The sequence below is a fragment of the Rhodamnia argentea genome, chromosome 7 (genome assembly GCF_020921035.1).
Source record: "Rhodamnia argentea isolate NSW1041297 chromosome 7, ASM2092103v1, whole genome shotgun sequence".
Taxonomy (NCBI): domain Eukaryota; kingdom Viridiplantae; phylum Streptophyta; class Magnoliopsida; order Myrtales; family Myrtaceae; genus Rhodamnia; species Rhodamnia argentea.
The window spans coordinates 16420831-16434935 of NC_063156.1; the positions used below are offsets into that span (position 1 = coordinate 16420831).

Genomic DNA, 14105 nt, shown 5'->3' on the forward strand with positions numbered 1-14105 from the left:
CCTGTTCACTTATGAACATAAACCCTTTGGAGTGTTCAGAGTATCTAATAAAAATAAATTTCTTCTCTCTAGGACCTAATTTTTCATATTTATAGGAAGAGTCATGAACATATCCCGCACATCCCCAAGGTCGTAGTTTGTCTAAATTTGATTTTGTACTAGTCCATAATTCAAAAGGAGTGGAAGTGACCGACTTAGAGGGTTTCCAAAATCTTTTGCTCTTCAAGGATGTCTTGAACCTTTTGGTGCCAAATATCATAATTGTTACCGTTTAGTTTTTCACCCTTATTGAGATCGACCACAATGGTCTTAGATGCAGAAGTCATAGTCAATGACAATTCTATATTGACAAAATAAGCGTAGAATTAATACCAACACATCTTTCACATTAACACATATGATTAATTTTGTAGCAAAAAGCAACATAAATAAATGATAAATCGACAAAAGGCACTAAAATGAAAGTTCACTATGTTCCCAATCGGATTACGTGCTACAATCGTCTCACTATGACGCATTTAGTTCATTTCACGCAAAATTTAAGTTCTAGGTGAGAATTCCATTTAATTCTACCAACCTATGAACTCCCACTAGAAAAGATAATCAAGATACATGATCCATTGATCATGTCCTATTATAGCCATAAAAACATAGCATGATGCGAATCCATCTACAAGTAATTCATGCATCGTTCATAATCAAATGCGGAATACAAGATAACATAATCTCTTACCATTGTTCAAGTTTGTTTTGAATTGAATTTGTAAGCACGTAAACTCTTATATATGCTCTCTATGGATCATGCAATACATTATCATAAAGTGGTCATTTACATGTAAGCAATATTCTGTGTTTCAAAAACCATAAGAAAATACAGCTAAAAATGCAATAACACCCAAAAAGTACGTGTATTTAGGGTTTTTATATGCATTGTATACCTTTAAAAATTTAAAATATATAAAATATATATACCATAAAGTAGAGCATTTCAATACGAACACGCAAGTACCAAGAACATCCCAATCGGAGCTCCCATGTGCTCGTATGCACGATCTTAAGGCTAGGGTCAGAATAGTAAAATTCGACCGACTAGGGACAAATTGGGAAAATCACCTTGCTGGGCAAAAAAATTAACAAATTAAATTAAATAGGCCCTCGCGCGCGTGCTGAGCATGTGCCTCAAAGGTTCTCCGCTGGCGCATATCGATGCGCCCATAGTGCACGCGGGTGCGTGCACTGCACGTGCTTGATCTGCACATTAGCGCGTGCACGACACACCCTGCGTCTCTTTCCATGTGACGTTTCAATCTTTTTTTTTTCTTCGCAGCTTCTGGCCGCGCGTGGAAGCGCATACGGCGTCACTCGGAGGCCTATCACCAATCACTTTTCTCGTCTTGATGAGATCTATCACACCATGTGATTAAAAACAATTTTCACCAGACCAAAAATTCATGAAACACACCAAACATAACTATTTTCTATAACCGCAAGAGGTATCTCTTTGCACCCGACTCGTATGCATTCATTCATATACAAATATTGTCGTATTAAATATGCAGAAGGTTCGGGAAAAACGATTTCCAAAAACTCTATGGAAAACAAGACAAGGATACTAACCAAGGCTCTGATACCAATGGTAAAATTTAACATTGAGAAGTACGAGTAACCTCTATCGACGTTCGATTGCAGATAATGTCGTTAAATCACCGACGCGCCTTCGATCAAATCTTCAACCCACGATAGTCCGAATATAATCGCAGTAGAAGATATTCACATTTCACAATGTAAATGCCGATCGATTCTCAAAATAACAATGGATTGCCCTTCAATTTGTTTTGTATGTTCTTGAGAGACAGCAAGAGAGGAGAAGTAACGTACGTTCCTTTTCTGACATTATTCAACGTTCAATGTCACCCTTGTACCCTTCGGGTCCTATCCATATCTTTGATAGATAAAAAGGCAATCGTTCGAAAGGCACCTCTTCGTGGGGCCCTCTCAAACACACCTCTTCATCAACGCAGCACATCATATACGTAAATATAACACGTCCTTTACCATTAACGGATTCTCTCCTTTGCCAATGCTCTTTTCCCTCATAACGAAAACCTCTGTGCCAAACACACAAGTATCGTCCATGAGATACCCATTGATTTAGTCCCTCTCTAGACTATGATCTTCGTTGGTGCCTTTTTTAATTGATGTTAGTGCTCGGTAGGACCGGTTCTATGGATCCAATCGGGAACCGATGGCTCGAGTCTTGGGTAGATCCATAAAACGAGCAGGTAGCTCACGGTTTGTATTTTGCGGAGCTGGTACTTAGTAGACTGTTCTCTGTTCTAGGGTGTGTACCACCTATCCTGGAACCGATCACCTCTATCAGCGATTTTCTATCAAAATTAGCCGGATGAAATGAATTGGTATAAATGTAAAAAGGTTTAGGATTAAATTGATCTAATTAAAAATTTTAAGACTAAATTAGTATCAATGCAATAAATTTATAACTTTTTTTGCATTTTTCCCCGTAAATCTAAGGTATACGACTTATGGTAGAAATTACATGTATACCATTAGCAGCAGTGTTTTCTTCTCTACTTTAACATGAAAATTATATATATTGATGCCGTTAGCAGTAAAAAAGCTCTTGTAATTTTCTCTATTAGACTCTATAACTCCATCATACAATTACGTCATGCGTAAGTACTTAAAAATAACAAACTAAGCAAACTGCAAAGAGCACATTGGAACGTACATTTAGTAGTAGAGAAGGTACGATTAGGGCTAGCTTTATCAAGCAACCTCGATGCAAATCGTGAGCGTTTGCCTTGTTTGGGTGTCCAGGACCTATGGTGCCAATCCCTTGTCATGCTTTCGTTTATTTAAGCTTTTTTGAAATGAAACGTTAATCTCGCTGGACATTCTTAAGTCGATCTATCCACACAATACATGAAACCGTCCACTGTCTATTTTGCCCAATCAACTAAAGTCAAAAATTGATAGAGGCACACATGGTTCATCCCACGTTTGGCCCCCACAGAACTCATCCATTGCGATGATTATAAAAATCAAAATGGCTCGATGTACTTAATTAAACTTGCAATATTTTCACCTTCTTATTGACTCTTGACACCCCACCAATCAGATTGAATTGACTACATTTTCCCATGAGAGTCTTATGTTAATCAAGATTATTTCTTACGTTTTTTGTTCTTCTTTTTTCACTTTTGCTAATAGGCAAGACTAGCCACATCCCGTTTAGACAACTCTTACCCGCCTCTTCTACTCATTTCATTTCCTCCATGTCTGGCTTCTTCCGAACTTATTCTTCATTGTTATAATTTGAGCAAGCGCTAATGATATATCCAAATACATAAAGGTTAGTTTTATTTGCAAATTGTTCGCTTTATTTCCTTAGATTATTTTCACGATAGTGAATTTTTTTACTATGATTTTGTTACAAATTTATGAATTTACTCAAAGATTGACTATTGTGGTTCATGTATGCATTATCCACAATTTACTCATCTTTGATTGCATTGTTTTAAAATGTATATGTTGACGATGAAACTACGAATGGAGAAAATAGCAATCAATCATCTCAACAAGTTCATTTGAAACTTTAATAGGTAATTTTCTAACACAAGAGGATCTTTTGAATAATGTGCGAATATATCTTCGTGCTCAAGGTTATTTTGTCCCTCTAAAAAGGTTAAAGAGAGACAAGTATGTTTTTCTTAGTTGTAATATGGGAGGTAGTTATCATGATCGACATATATTTCTATTGCACTCCACAGAAGGAAACCGGATCTCAAATGGATATGCTTTGCTATTTTTTTTTTTTTTTTTGGTAGGATATACTTTGCTTAAAAAGAAGAAAATAAGTCATCCAATAATAATTAAAAATTGGACTATTAGATTCACCGAATAAAATGACAGTTGAGTAGTTAAATACACCGATTATGGCGTAATGACATACATCAGAGTTGTAATTAAACGAAATGCGTAATAAAAGTGGTAGACGATTGTTTCCGCTCTTACTTGTGCTTAAGTTAGTTTTAAAATAATAGTTTCCTAGTACAGAAAAAAAAAATACAAGTTTTTGACAAATTAATTAGCTTTTTTTTTACGAAACACAATAACCGCTAGCTATTTACCAAATAAACTATTTTTGGGAAAAGAGTTAAACCAATTTTGTTATAAATGGAGAAATAAAAAGGAAAAAAAATAAGAAAAAAAACAAAAGAAATGGTTTCAAATAAAAAATGGGCCCCACATTTATCTTTATAAACGTTGCTTGGGAAGATCATGTAGAGTTTCGTTTTTAGTAAAATTGAAATAACAAAAAGAAAAGGACAAAAATGGTAAAAGAATAAATTCAAATGTGGGATCAGAGATAATGTAATCAATTCACTCTAAAAAGGGAATTTTTCAAGGGCCGATAAGTGAAAAAAAAAAAAAAAGAGGAACAAACCAAAAAATGAAGAAAAAAAAGGAAAGTAATGATCTTCCTCTTAATTATTTTCCCAAAACAATGATTTTCCTAACGTCAATGCTTATCAGGAATCATCCAATTCTCTCGATGACGATTCCGATCTTTCCAGAGAACAAAGGCAACCAGACGAAAAACAAAAACACTACAGGTGCATCCGACGTGGCCCTTATCCTCAGCGACCACGTGTCATGTCATCCAGCCTTTTAGTCACTGACTGCTTCGCTGTATGGGCTCTCCACAGTAATGACTGGGAGATGTCCTTACCCACGATCGCCAGAAAATTGCAAAATAATTCTATTTATATTATTATCCTTTCAAGTTCCAACCTGTCCGCCAATCACGATCCAATATATGTCCTCGATCCCTAACTGGCTACCGGCAATAGCCGGTTCCACTCCCCCTCACGAGTTCAATATAAGCGGTCTCTCTCCAGTGAAATGTGGAGACCAGTCCTTGGTGGAGATTTGTGAGCGAAGCCGTAAACACTTGCCCAAGCCAAACCAAAAGCGCCACCACAACCACCGTCCGTACGCCGGGAAAGATGCCGATCAGGAACATTGCCGTCGGCCGGCCCGAGGAGGCCTACCACCCCGACGCCCTGAAGGCGGCGCTGGCCGAGTTCTTCTCCACCCTCATCTTCGTGTTCGCTGGTGAGGGCTCCGGCATGGCCTTCAACAAACTCACGGACAACGGCTCCACCACCCCAGCTGGCCTCGTCGCCGCGGCGCTCGCCCACGGGTTCGGCCTCTTCGTCGCCGTCTCCGTCGGAGCCAACATCTCGGGCGGCCACGTCAACCCCGCCGTCACCTTCGGCGCCTTCGTTGGCGGCAACATCTCCCTCCTCCGCGGGATCCTCTACTGGATCGGCCAGCTCCTCGGGTCCACCGTCGCTTGCTTGCTCCTCAAGTTCGCCACCGGCGGATTGGTAAGAGATTTTCCTTCCCCATATATGCTCACGAATTTTCTGAACGCGATTTTGGTATTGGCCGGTGCCTCGAAATGAGCGGTGCGTCTCGCTGTTGTTGTATGTGCAGACCACGTCGGCGTTCTCGCTGTCGTCGGGGGTGAGCGTGTGGAACGCGTTCGTGCTGGAGATTGTGATGACGTTCGGCCTGGTTTACACCGTGTACGCCACGGCGATCGACCCGAAGAAGGGCAACGTTGGGATCATCGCCCCGATCGCCATCGGCTTCATCGTGGGCGCCAACATCTTGGCCGGGGGCGCCTTCGACGGGGCGTCGATGAACCCGGCCGTGTCGTTCGGGCCCGCACTGGTGAGCTGGACCTGGGACAACCACTGGGTCTACTGGGCAGGGCCCCTGGTCGGCGGCGGGCTCGCCGGGCTCATCTACGATGTCTTCTTCATCAGCCACACCGGCCACGAGCAGTTGCCCACCGCCGACTACTAGAGGAAGTCCGTTGCTCGCGTCGCTTCGGACAGTCTCGACGGCTTCTTCTTCTTCTTCTTCTTTTCTGGGTGTATTTAATTTTTCCCATGTCTTTCTGAGGATCTTTCTTCTGTGTCTGGTCGTCGCTTCGTCTTCGTCATGACCGCCGTTTGTTTCCCCCTTGAAATGCTTTTTCTGTGAGTCAGTCGCTCTAAAGGCAAGGGGGTGTGGATTTGTCTTATTTTGTTCTAGTTGGTTCATTTCTTCCTTCACAACCTCCTCCTCCTCTTCTCCTCCTCATCCTTGTGCCAGTCTCAGGTGTGTTCCAGTATGGAAGTTTGACCCTTTTTCGCATAAAAAAACGTACAATATTTCAAATCTTATAGAAAAATTATTAAGAATTACTTATTTTTTTCAACTTAATCGTCCATAAAAAGGCCTAGAACCTAGAGGAATCTACTCATCAGACAAAGATGTAAATATGGAAAGACGTAGATATGGAAGTCATTAGACAGAAACTAAAGCGACTGTAGAGAGTGGTGGGTACAGTAATAAGAGTCATTCCGGAGGGTCTGCAGAAGTGAAAGGGCCGGAACAGACAGTTGTCTATTTTGGTAGCATGTGCCGAAAGATCATCTGAATATCGGGCAAAGTAGCAGGCAGATTTTACTTTAGCAGGCAGATTTTGCATCAAATCAAATAGTACCTAACTTATCATGTTCACATAAATTTTCACTGTAGCACGAGGTGGTTATTTACTGTTTTTGCACTTATCTTTAATTTTGTCCAGAGAGCTGTAACTGTATCTTTCACAAGAAAAGGGAAAGAAAAATTATCTTCCGCCATTTTTCGGGGATCTGCTCTTCAGTGAAACCTTCAAGCCTCGTCCATCCTATGAAGAGTTTCTAAAATCAACTTTTTTCTAAGAGATAATGTTGTGTTATTTTGATGTTGCAACAACGTAATAACAATAATGATAGGAGGATTTCACCAGTCGAAAATAATGCTTAGCTCATAATTTGGGTCGGAGATCCGATAAAAATTCATGATGGGACATATCTATGATGGTATTTCAAATTGAAAGGATCCTATTATTATTATTGTTTTGTTAGCAAGAAAATTCTCATTTCGTACTAAAAGAATTCCGTAATTTCAAGATAAATATACAAATCTAATAAAGTAAGTAAATTTGAAAGATAAATCAATTAAGTATCGTTTGTAAAGATATCCATTCATTCCAAAAAAACGAATCTTTCGTCGTACCAAAGTCTAACGGCCGATTACCGAATCTCGCGTCAATATCCGTGAGGAGCACATACCGAAATTTTCCTCTCCAATAGCTATGGTTTTACCAAAATTTGGTGAGCGCTTAGATACGGCGTTATGACCTATTATGGTGGGTTCTTGTTTGGAGGAAATTTTCTTTAGTAGTAATAACTCTTATTGCGATTTTACAAGATATGGACATTATGTACGGGAAAATTACTTAATAAGTCCAACAAACCTATTATATGGCCGTTAATTTAATTCTGAATTTTTCAATTTTGTCAAATAAATCTTAAACATTTGCGTGAAATTTTAATATGGTTCTTTACGTTAATTTTGTCAAAATCACTAGCATGGTGATTCAGTCATAGCTAACTGTTTTATGTGTTACACCGCCACGTCATTCATTCCCTGTGAAAATTTGAGAATTGAATTTGTATCCATATAATAATTTTAGAACTAACTGGATAATTTTCTCAATTACGAACATGTACACCGAGTAAAATTAATCGTGGGCTATTTGCATATATTTTTTAGAAAAGTGTGTAATATGAATTACGAGAAGCTTAGTATAGGTATGAATTATGATATGGTTTCGACGAGTCACGTCACTACCTACTTCTAATCATGGCCCATAATTTGGATGCACATGCATAATTATTCAACATACTTCGAGTGTGTGGGTTGCTGTGGTCCTCAAAAGCAGTTCTCCAAAAGTGTGCCTTGGTCCACAAGCCGAAAACATCCAACTCTAGTCCATTCATTGAAAGATTTGAACACGACACCTCTTGAAGGATTGGAGATCAGCATGGAGAGACCAGCTCAATTTACCGGCCGTCGATGATATTAGGGTTAATTCCTCTGGAATTCAATAAATATGGCAGGTCAACCTCACTGCCGATTTGAAAGATCAAGGCCGACGTTGGCGTTGAGCATGAGCATGATGCTACGTTCAACTGTGGTCGATGACAACTAGTCAATGTTGGAGATAAGAACTATTGGCGACATCGAATTCTTTCAATCGACACGGGAAGTCTTTTGGGAGGGTTGGTCTGAGGTTTCGTTGTTTTTCATTTATTTATAAATATTCTACAACCAATAACGTAAAGGCGGCAATGCATTGTAATTTGAAAGGATACGTTTGTCAAAAATTGAATCTTTTTCCTACACAGTAAATAGTCGTTTAAAAACACAATTGAAACTATTAGAAATCAAATGACCATACATATTTGAAAAAAATATTTACCCTAACTTTGTTCTAACAATGATTCTATGATTGAATTATACCACGTTCACAACTTCTTCTAACGTGCTTGTTATTCCTTCTCCTTTTCCAAATTTGAAGGATATATATGAAAGAGAGATTCAGCTAAAATTCTCATAACACACCCCAAGACAAAAAGGAGAAAACTTCAGAACATGCTTCTGTATTACCTCTCTCCATCACTGACAGTCTTTTATTTCAGCTTGTGGAGGTCATTGGCGGGGCGGTGAATCATGGGCTCCACTGGAACATCGTCTTCTCACTATTGTGACTGATTCTTTTCTCGAAAAAGAGAAATTCCAAATATGATTTTCTAGTGAATAATTCAGACATGTTCTATATCGTGCATAGAGATTCCCTTAGATGATCGACATCAAAAGGCAGAAGAGCACTTGGAAATTTTTGGACCCAAATTTACCATAATTGATACCGACAATTATGTGATTGGACTGACCTTTTATTGGCTTTGTCGTCTCTCTCGCTCTCCTTGCTTGTTTGTTTGCTTTTTTGCCTTTTAGTGGCCGGAAAGCTTGGAAGCCGGGAAAGATGTTTCTCCACACCCACCACTAGTTTTGGGCATGTCCATATAGTTCATGTGACTTTACATTGAATTTAAACTTAATCTTTATGTATTTTTAAAGAGTTGAGGTGTTCGATATTACGTATGATTAATGCACGCAAGTTGATTATATGCTCATTTTGCTCGAAGTGTGCCGAAGTATTGGTTGAGTTACTTGACCAATACATTGACTTCATTCTTTGAAAGAAATGACTTTGCCCAAGTGCTTCTGAATTGCTAATGTCATTTGTAGTTCCATTTGCATAAGGGAGTGATCCCGTTTGGTCGAACTAATATGATGTAATTAAACTTCGAGTGCTGAATTTTAAATGCTCAGCTCTATGGGCCGAAATTGTAAAATTCAAATCTATTTTATGTTTACCCATTTTTAAGTGCTGAATTAATGTGGCTCATTTGATAATCATCACAATCACATCATTTTCTGGTAATTTCTGTATGTGTTTGCGCTGATGGTAAATGAATGAGATTAAACATTACTATGATCAAAACTATAGAAAAAGATTAAACTCTACTTTTGCAAAAGTATGCTAGTTATTGGAAAGACAGGTCAATATCAATCCCCCCAACAGTGCTCAAGATGCGAGAATCTTAATCGAGAAAGGACCGCTATGGAAAGTTTGCCCAAATGAGTGATGACAATTTGTATAAGTGGAAACACGTGCATGGATAAACAACCAAGCTTTCTCTACAAGCTTAGTTTCAACTCATTCAAAATAGCTTGTGTTTCTCACTTTAATGAAATAGCACATGTGATATTTGAGCTTGGCTTACTTATTCCTCTCCTTAAGGAAATTACAACTTTGTTTCGACGGGGTTGTGCATTACTTCCTACATGGATTCGCTACTCTTGGGTGATGTTACTTTATCCTGCAGATAAAACAATCTTGAGGAATTCAAAGGAAAATCTATTGTCTATCTCATGATGAAAAACGGCTCGAACAGAACACTTACCATTGCAATGCATGGGCCTGTAATTGGGCCGGCCTTGTGAATGAGCCCGGTTGTGCTGGCCTCAGTCAATCAGAACCAAAATTTGAGGGGGGAAAAGGGCAACAAAAAAATGGCCCAGAATAGCCAAAACCATTAGGATCGATGTTGTGTTCGGGTTTTGAAAAAAAAAAAAAAACACGTCGTGTTCACGCAGAAGATTTTGACTCAGGAGTGGTTCCCCACTGAGGACATTTGTCCCTCACGGACGAGCTTGTCAACAACGTTAATAAAGGATCCAAGTGTTGGGACTCGAGTAACATGCATAGGCAAATAAAATATAAACGCAGCAAAAGTAAATAAAAACCTATACACGTATCTCCGGAGGCGTAATTCGTGCGTTTCAATCGAAAATCATGTTAAACGAAAGATGGTTAACGAGTTACCTCTTAAAGCGTGCATGAAAAGAAAAAGGTTCAAACGTTTTATCCGAACCCCACAAGTATTGAGCCTCTAGTTCGGACACACTACCAATCACGAAAACGAACGGAAGAACGAACACGCGAAAGTTACCACCTTAATTGTGCTAGCAATTCGTGGTGACAATTCTCCACACGCTCGATTTTCGGTCACTGCAAAAACGTAAATGCAGAGAGAGTATTTTTTGTTTTCTCTCACAAATGCACGCCCGAGTGAAAACCGTTTTTCACTCGTTTTCCCTTTCCTTTTTGCAGACCAATCTCTATTTTTTTTAATGAAAAAAGCGCCGCACGATCATCATCGTGAGAAGCACCCACGATCCGATCGTGGGCGCATTGCACAACGACGGGAACTGACGTTGCCGTGCATTGTGCATGGGCACACAATGAGCAACATTTGCTCATCGTGTGCCACGCACATGGTCAGCATTTTGCTGACCATGTGCATGCACATACTTTTTTTTTTTATAAAAAAATAATAACCATCATTATTATAATAAAAACATAAAGGCTATACAATAATAAATGTGCATGTTGGACATATAATATATGTCCACGTTGAGCATACGTGTGCATCATATGCACGTGCGCCGATGACCAAAAAATAAAATTAAAATTAAATCACATTTAATTTAATTTTAGCCCGACTAAAATTGGTATATCGTAATTGCAAACATATTTGCAATATTGTCTTTCCGTTCATTGTCGTCATGTATTGATTAAGGTGTGTGACATTCCTAAGTTCATCATCGAGTTGGCGATAAGACATGCACTAACACTTGAGTACTTTCAAGAGAATTGATTATCTCGATCAACCTCTAGGTCCTACAAGTCATGAGTGATATCTAGCAATATGTCATGGCTACCTAGACAGTGTGAATGCTTTAAGAACATAATGAACCTATCGGCTTTGGTTACAGTGTAATTCAATCCATCTGTCTTACTATATCCCGATGGAACAAAGACCATGGAATATTTGTCAAGTCACCAATTCGATCATATGCACAAATCTAATTGACATGCATTTATATGAGATATGAACATTTCATTCTCGATCATAACCCCGGCCGAGGATTTCAATACATTGTCATAATTAAATTGCATAGGATATCATACCTTGCATGTGACAAGGAGACAGATTCCATTTTGCGCACACGTGTGACTTCGTATGTGCATGAACTGTGACCATCAAGTACAGAGACGGATCGACGAACCATCAATATGCGTCCTCGTGAACCATAGTCATCCAACACACAAGTCAACACTCTGCCTCAGGTCTAAGGATTATTTACATAAGACCAAAACATGAACGATTAGACATTGACCACGCTAAAAGCTTCCATGTCGCTAATCGTTCAATGTGTGTCACGTTCGGTGAACTTGTCTAATACAAGCACCTGTGTTCTAACTCGGGCATCGCAATACCCAATGACTTGTGACTCATCATTCCCTTAAGTATCCAATGCTCAATGGTGAAGTTAAGAACACACCGGTCTCAACGGGATCATTGTTATCCATTCAATGATCCATCAACCAGGAACAGTTTAAAGATTCAATCTAACTGTGAACATGTCACACATATTCTCAACGTCTCAAGAATAGGTACAGCCACAACTAATCTTGTGGAATTTATTCATATAAGTAAATAATCGGACCAAAGGAATAAATATGTCTTTGCCATTAATTAAATAAGAAATTGAAAATACAACTGAAATCCCTAAAATGTAACTATTACATAGTCGCTTTAGGGCATATCTCTAACACCAAGTCGCTTGTTTGTGAGTTCAATATGCTTTTTATATACACGTGTCTCTCTCTACTTATAAGTTTAAGTTTTTTGGTTAGACATTTAAATAAGCATTATCAGGAGAAGGCAAGCCATTAACCTTATAAGAGTACCAAATTATTGATTAAAGCTTTGGGTAATGCCTGAGGTAATTCGGTAAATTTCTGTCCTCCATTTAATGTTTTTCCAATTAGGACTCTCTTCTTCGAGGTAATGTCTCCTATTTGTCCACTAGGTACATTTGTTACTGCCTATAATTTTCACTTTCAAGCTAATGGGCTTATAGCGATGATGGAAGTTAGCTGATGTGTGGGTGGAATTAGAGGATGTTGAACGTATTTGATGGGCAAAGTGTATGGAATCGCTGGCTGGGAAGTGTTTGATGGAGTGCGTTTAGACGGTTAGAAGATTAAAGCCAGAATGAGGTAGATGAACCAACGTACAAAGGAACAATCAACCAATTAAGAATAAAGAATTCAAGGCTTACCACGACAGAAATGGAAATAGAACCGAAATTGAAGAACTTCACTCACTTGACGAGGAAATCTCATGTATTCTCAGACACAAATTCAATCCATACATTTGAGAATCCACCTCTACTTACAAAAGAGCCAAGACATGCAAACTAGCCAAACATTAAAGATATGTGAACTAGCAAACATAGTAAAGATTTAGACACAATAGAATATGTTAAAACACATGAGAACTAGGACTTGACCCACTGACCTTGCACATCAACTGCCAACCATGCAATCTCAATCTGGATTTACACTTCACCTTCTAGAAGCTCTACGTGGACGATTTGGACCCAATGTACCGTGTTGTTGCCAAAATTTCCATCTGCTTGTATGGTTAACAAACGGGCTTGATTACTTGATAAGGCTTGAGTTGGGCTTGTGAGTTGAGCAATGGAATTTCCATACTCATGTTTCTCCCGGATCATTAGCTGATTGTTAGACTCCATGGGGACTGTTGGGAATTTACATTCCTGTTCTACTTCAATCTAATTCGCGGAAACATGCCCAATTGAATCACTTGAATCAACGATAGTGCAAAGTATATCACGAGGACATACCTTAATTATCATCGATTAAAAGCTCCCTTTTGCGATCTCGGAGTTCCGTCGTCGAACGTCAATCAATTGAGAATCGGGAGGAGAGTTTACGTTTTGTGTCTTTTGATTTTTGAAAGTGATTGAATGAGTGTAGTTAAAACGATAGGGAGGAAGTCAGGTTTATCATCTGTTGAAACAACATGACTTTACACGTTGGTTTCCTGTAATAATCGCTAAGGGAAGATGTTGTTGCCCGCATGGGCGCACACCGTAACCTGTGGACCCCGTTCAATATAATCCAATATCTCCCACTCGCCCATGCAAGGCAAACAACTCCCATCTGCCCACCGAGGGCTAAATACAAAACTCCTTTTATTTTCGCAAAGTTCATATTGGCAAATAACCCGTGCGACTAGCGTACTTTAAGAGCTCGTTGTCACATATCTATTAGGAGTATATGACAGCTAAAAAAAAATGGACATGAGCACAGATAGATTTCAGTATGCTGTACCCTAGATCGATCGATCACATACATATCTCTCTCTGGATCTCATTCAAAAATATGATACGTTATATTCACAGTTATGATCACACTAAATAATTATAAGCGACCGGTCCGTGAATATAATCCATGACGTGACACAAATCTCTAAATCGATCTTCCTCATCCATTAAACCTCTTAATCTCATTTCAGCTCACTTTTCTAGAAATGTCCCTTTAGATCGAATCAATTTCATGACCATAAGTAACACTGTGAGATAGCGAACATTAAATAGAGATCTCGAGAGTAACAAAGAGTCAAGAGGGTACTAAAAATAAGGAATTTTATTCTCAAGAGTCTCACACGGCATAGAAAAGTTGAGATCTAAAC

At 39.0% G+C, this 14105-nt stretch overlaps 1 protein-coding gene across 1 annotated transcript; it reads left to right on the plus strand.

Moving 5' to 3' along the window:
* The first annotated feature begins 4936 nt into the window (after nucleotides 1–4936).
* Nucleotides 4937–6149, plus strand: LOC115748675 (aquaporin TIP1-1). Its single transcript, XM_030685244.2, has 2 exons — nucleotides 4937–5414; nucleotides 5524–6149. Exons 1-2 carry the CDS (start codon nucleotides 5031–5033, stop codon nucleotides 5896–5898), a joined length of 759 nt encoding a protein of 252 aa, XP_030541104.1. The 5' UTR covers nucleotides 4937–5030; the 3' UTR covers nucleotides 5899–6149.
* Nucleotides 6150–14105: the final 7956 nt, after the last annotated feature.

What these genes read in the sequence shown, in the direction of transcription:
- LOC115748675 (XM_030685244.2), top strand. Translation starts at nt 5,031, where the DNA reads ATGCCGATCAGGAACATTGCCGTCGGCCGGCCCGAGGAGGCCTACCAC. An exon ending in AGTTCGCCACCGGCGGATTG is followed by an intron (nt 5,415 to 5,523) that starts GTAAGAGATTTT and finishes TTGTATGTGCAG; the next exon opens with ACCACGTCGGCGTTCTCGCT.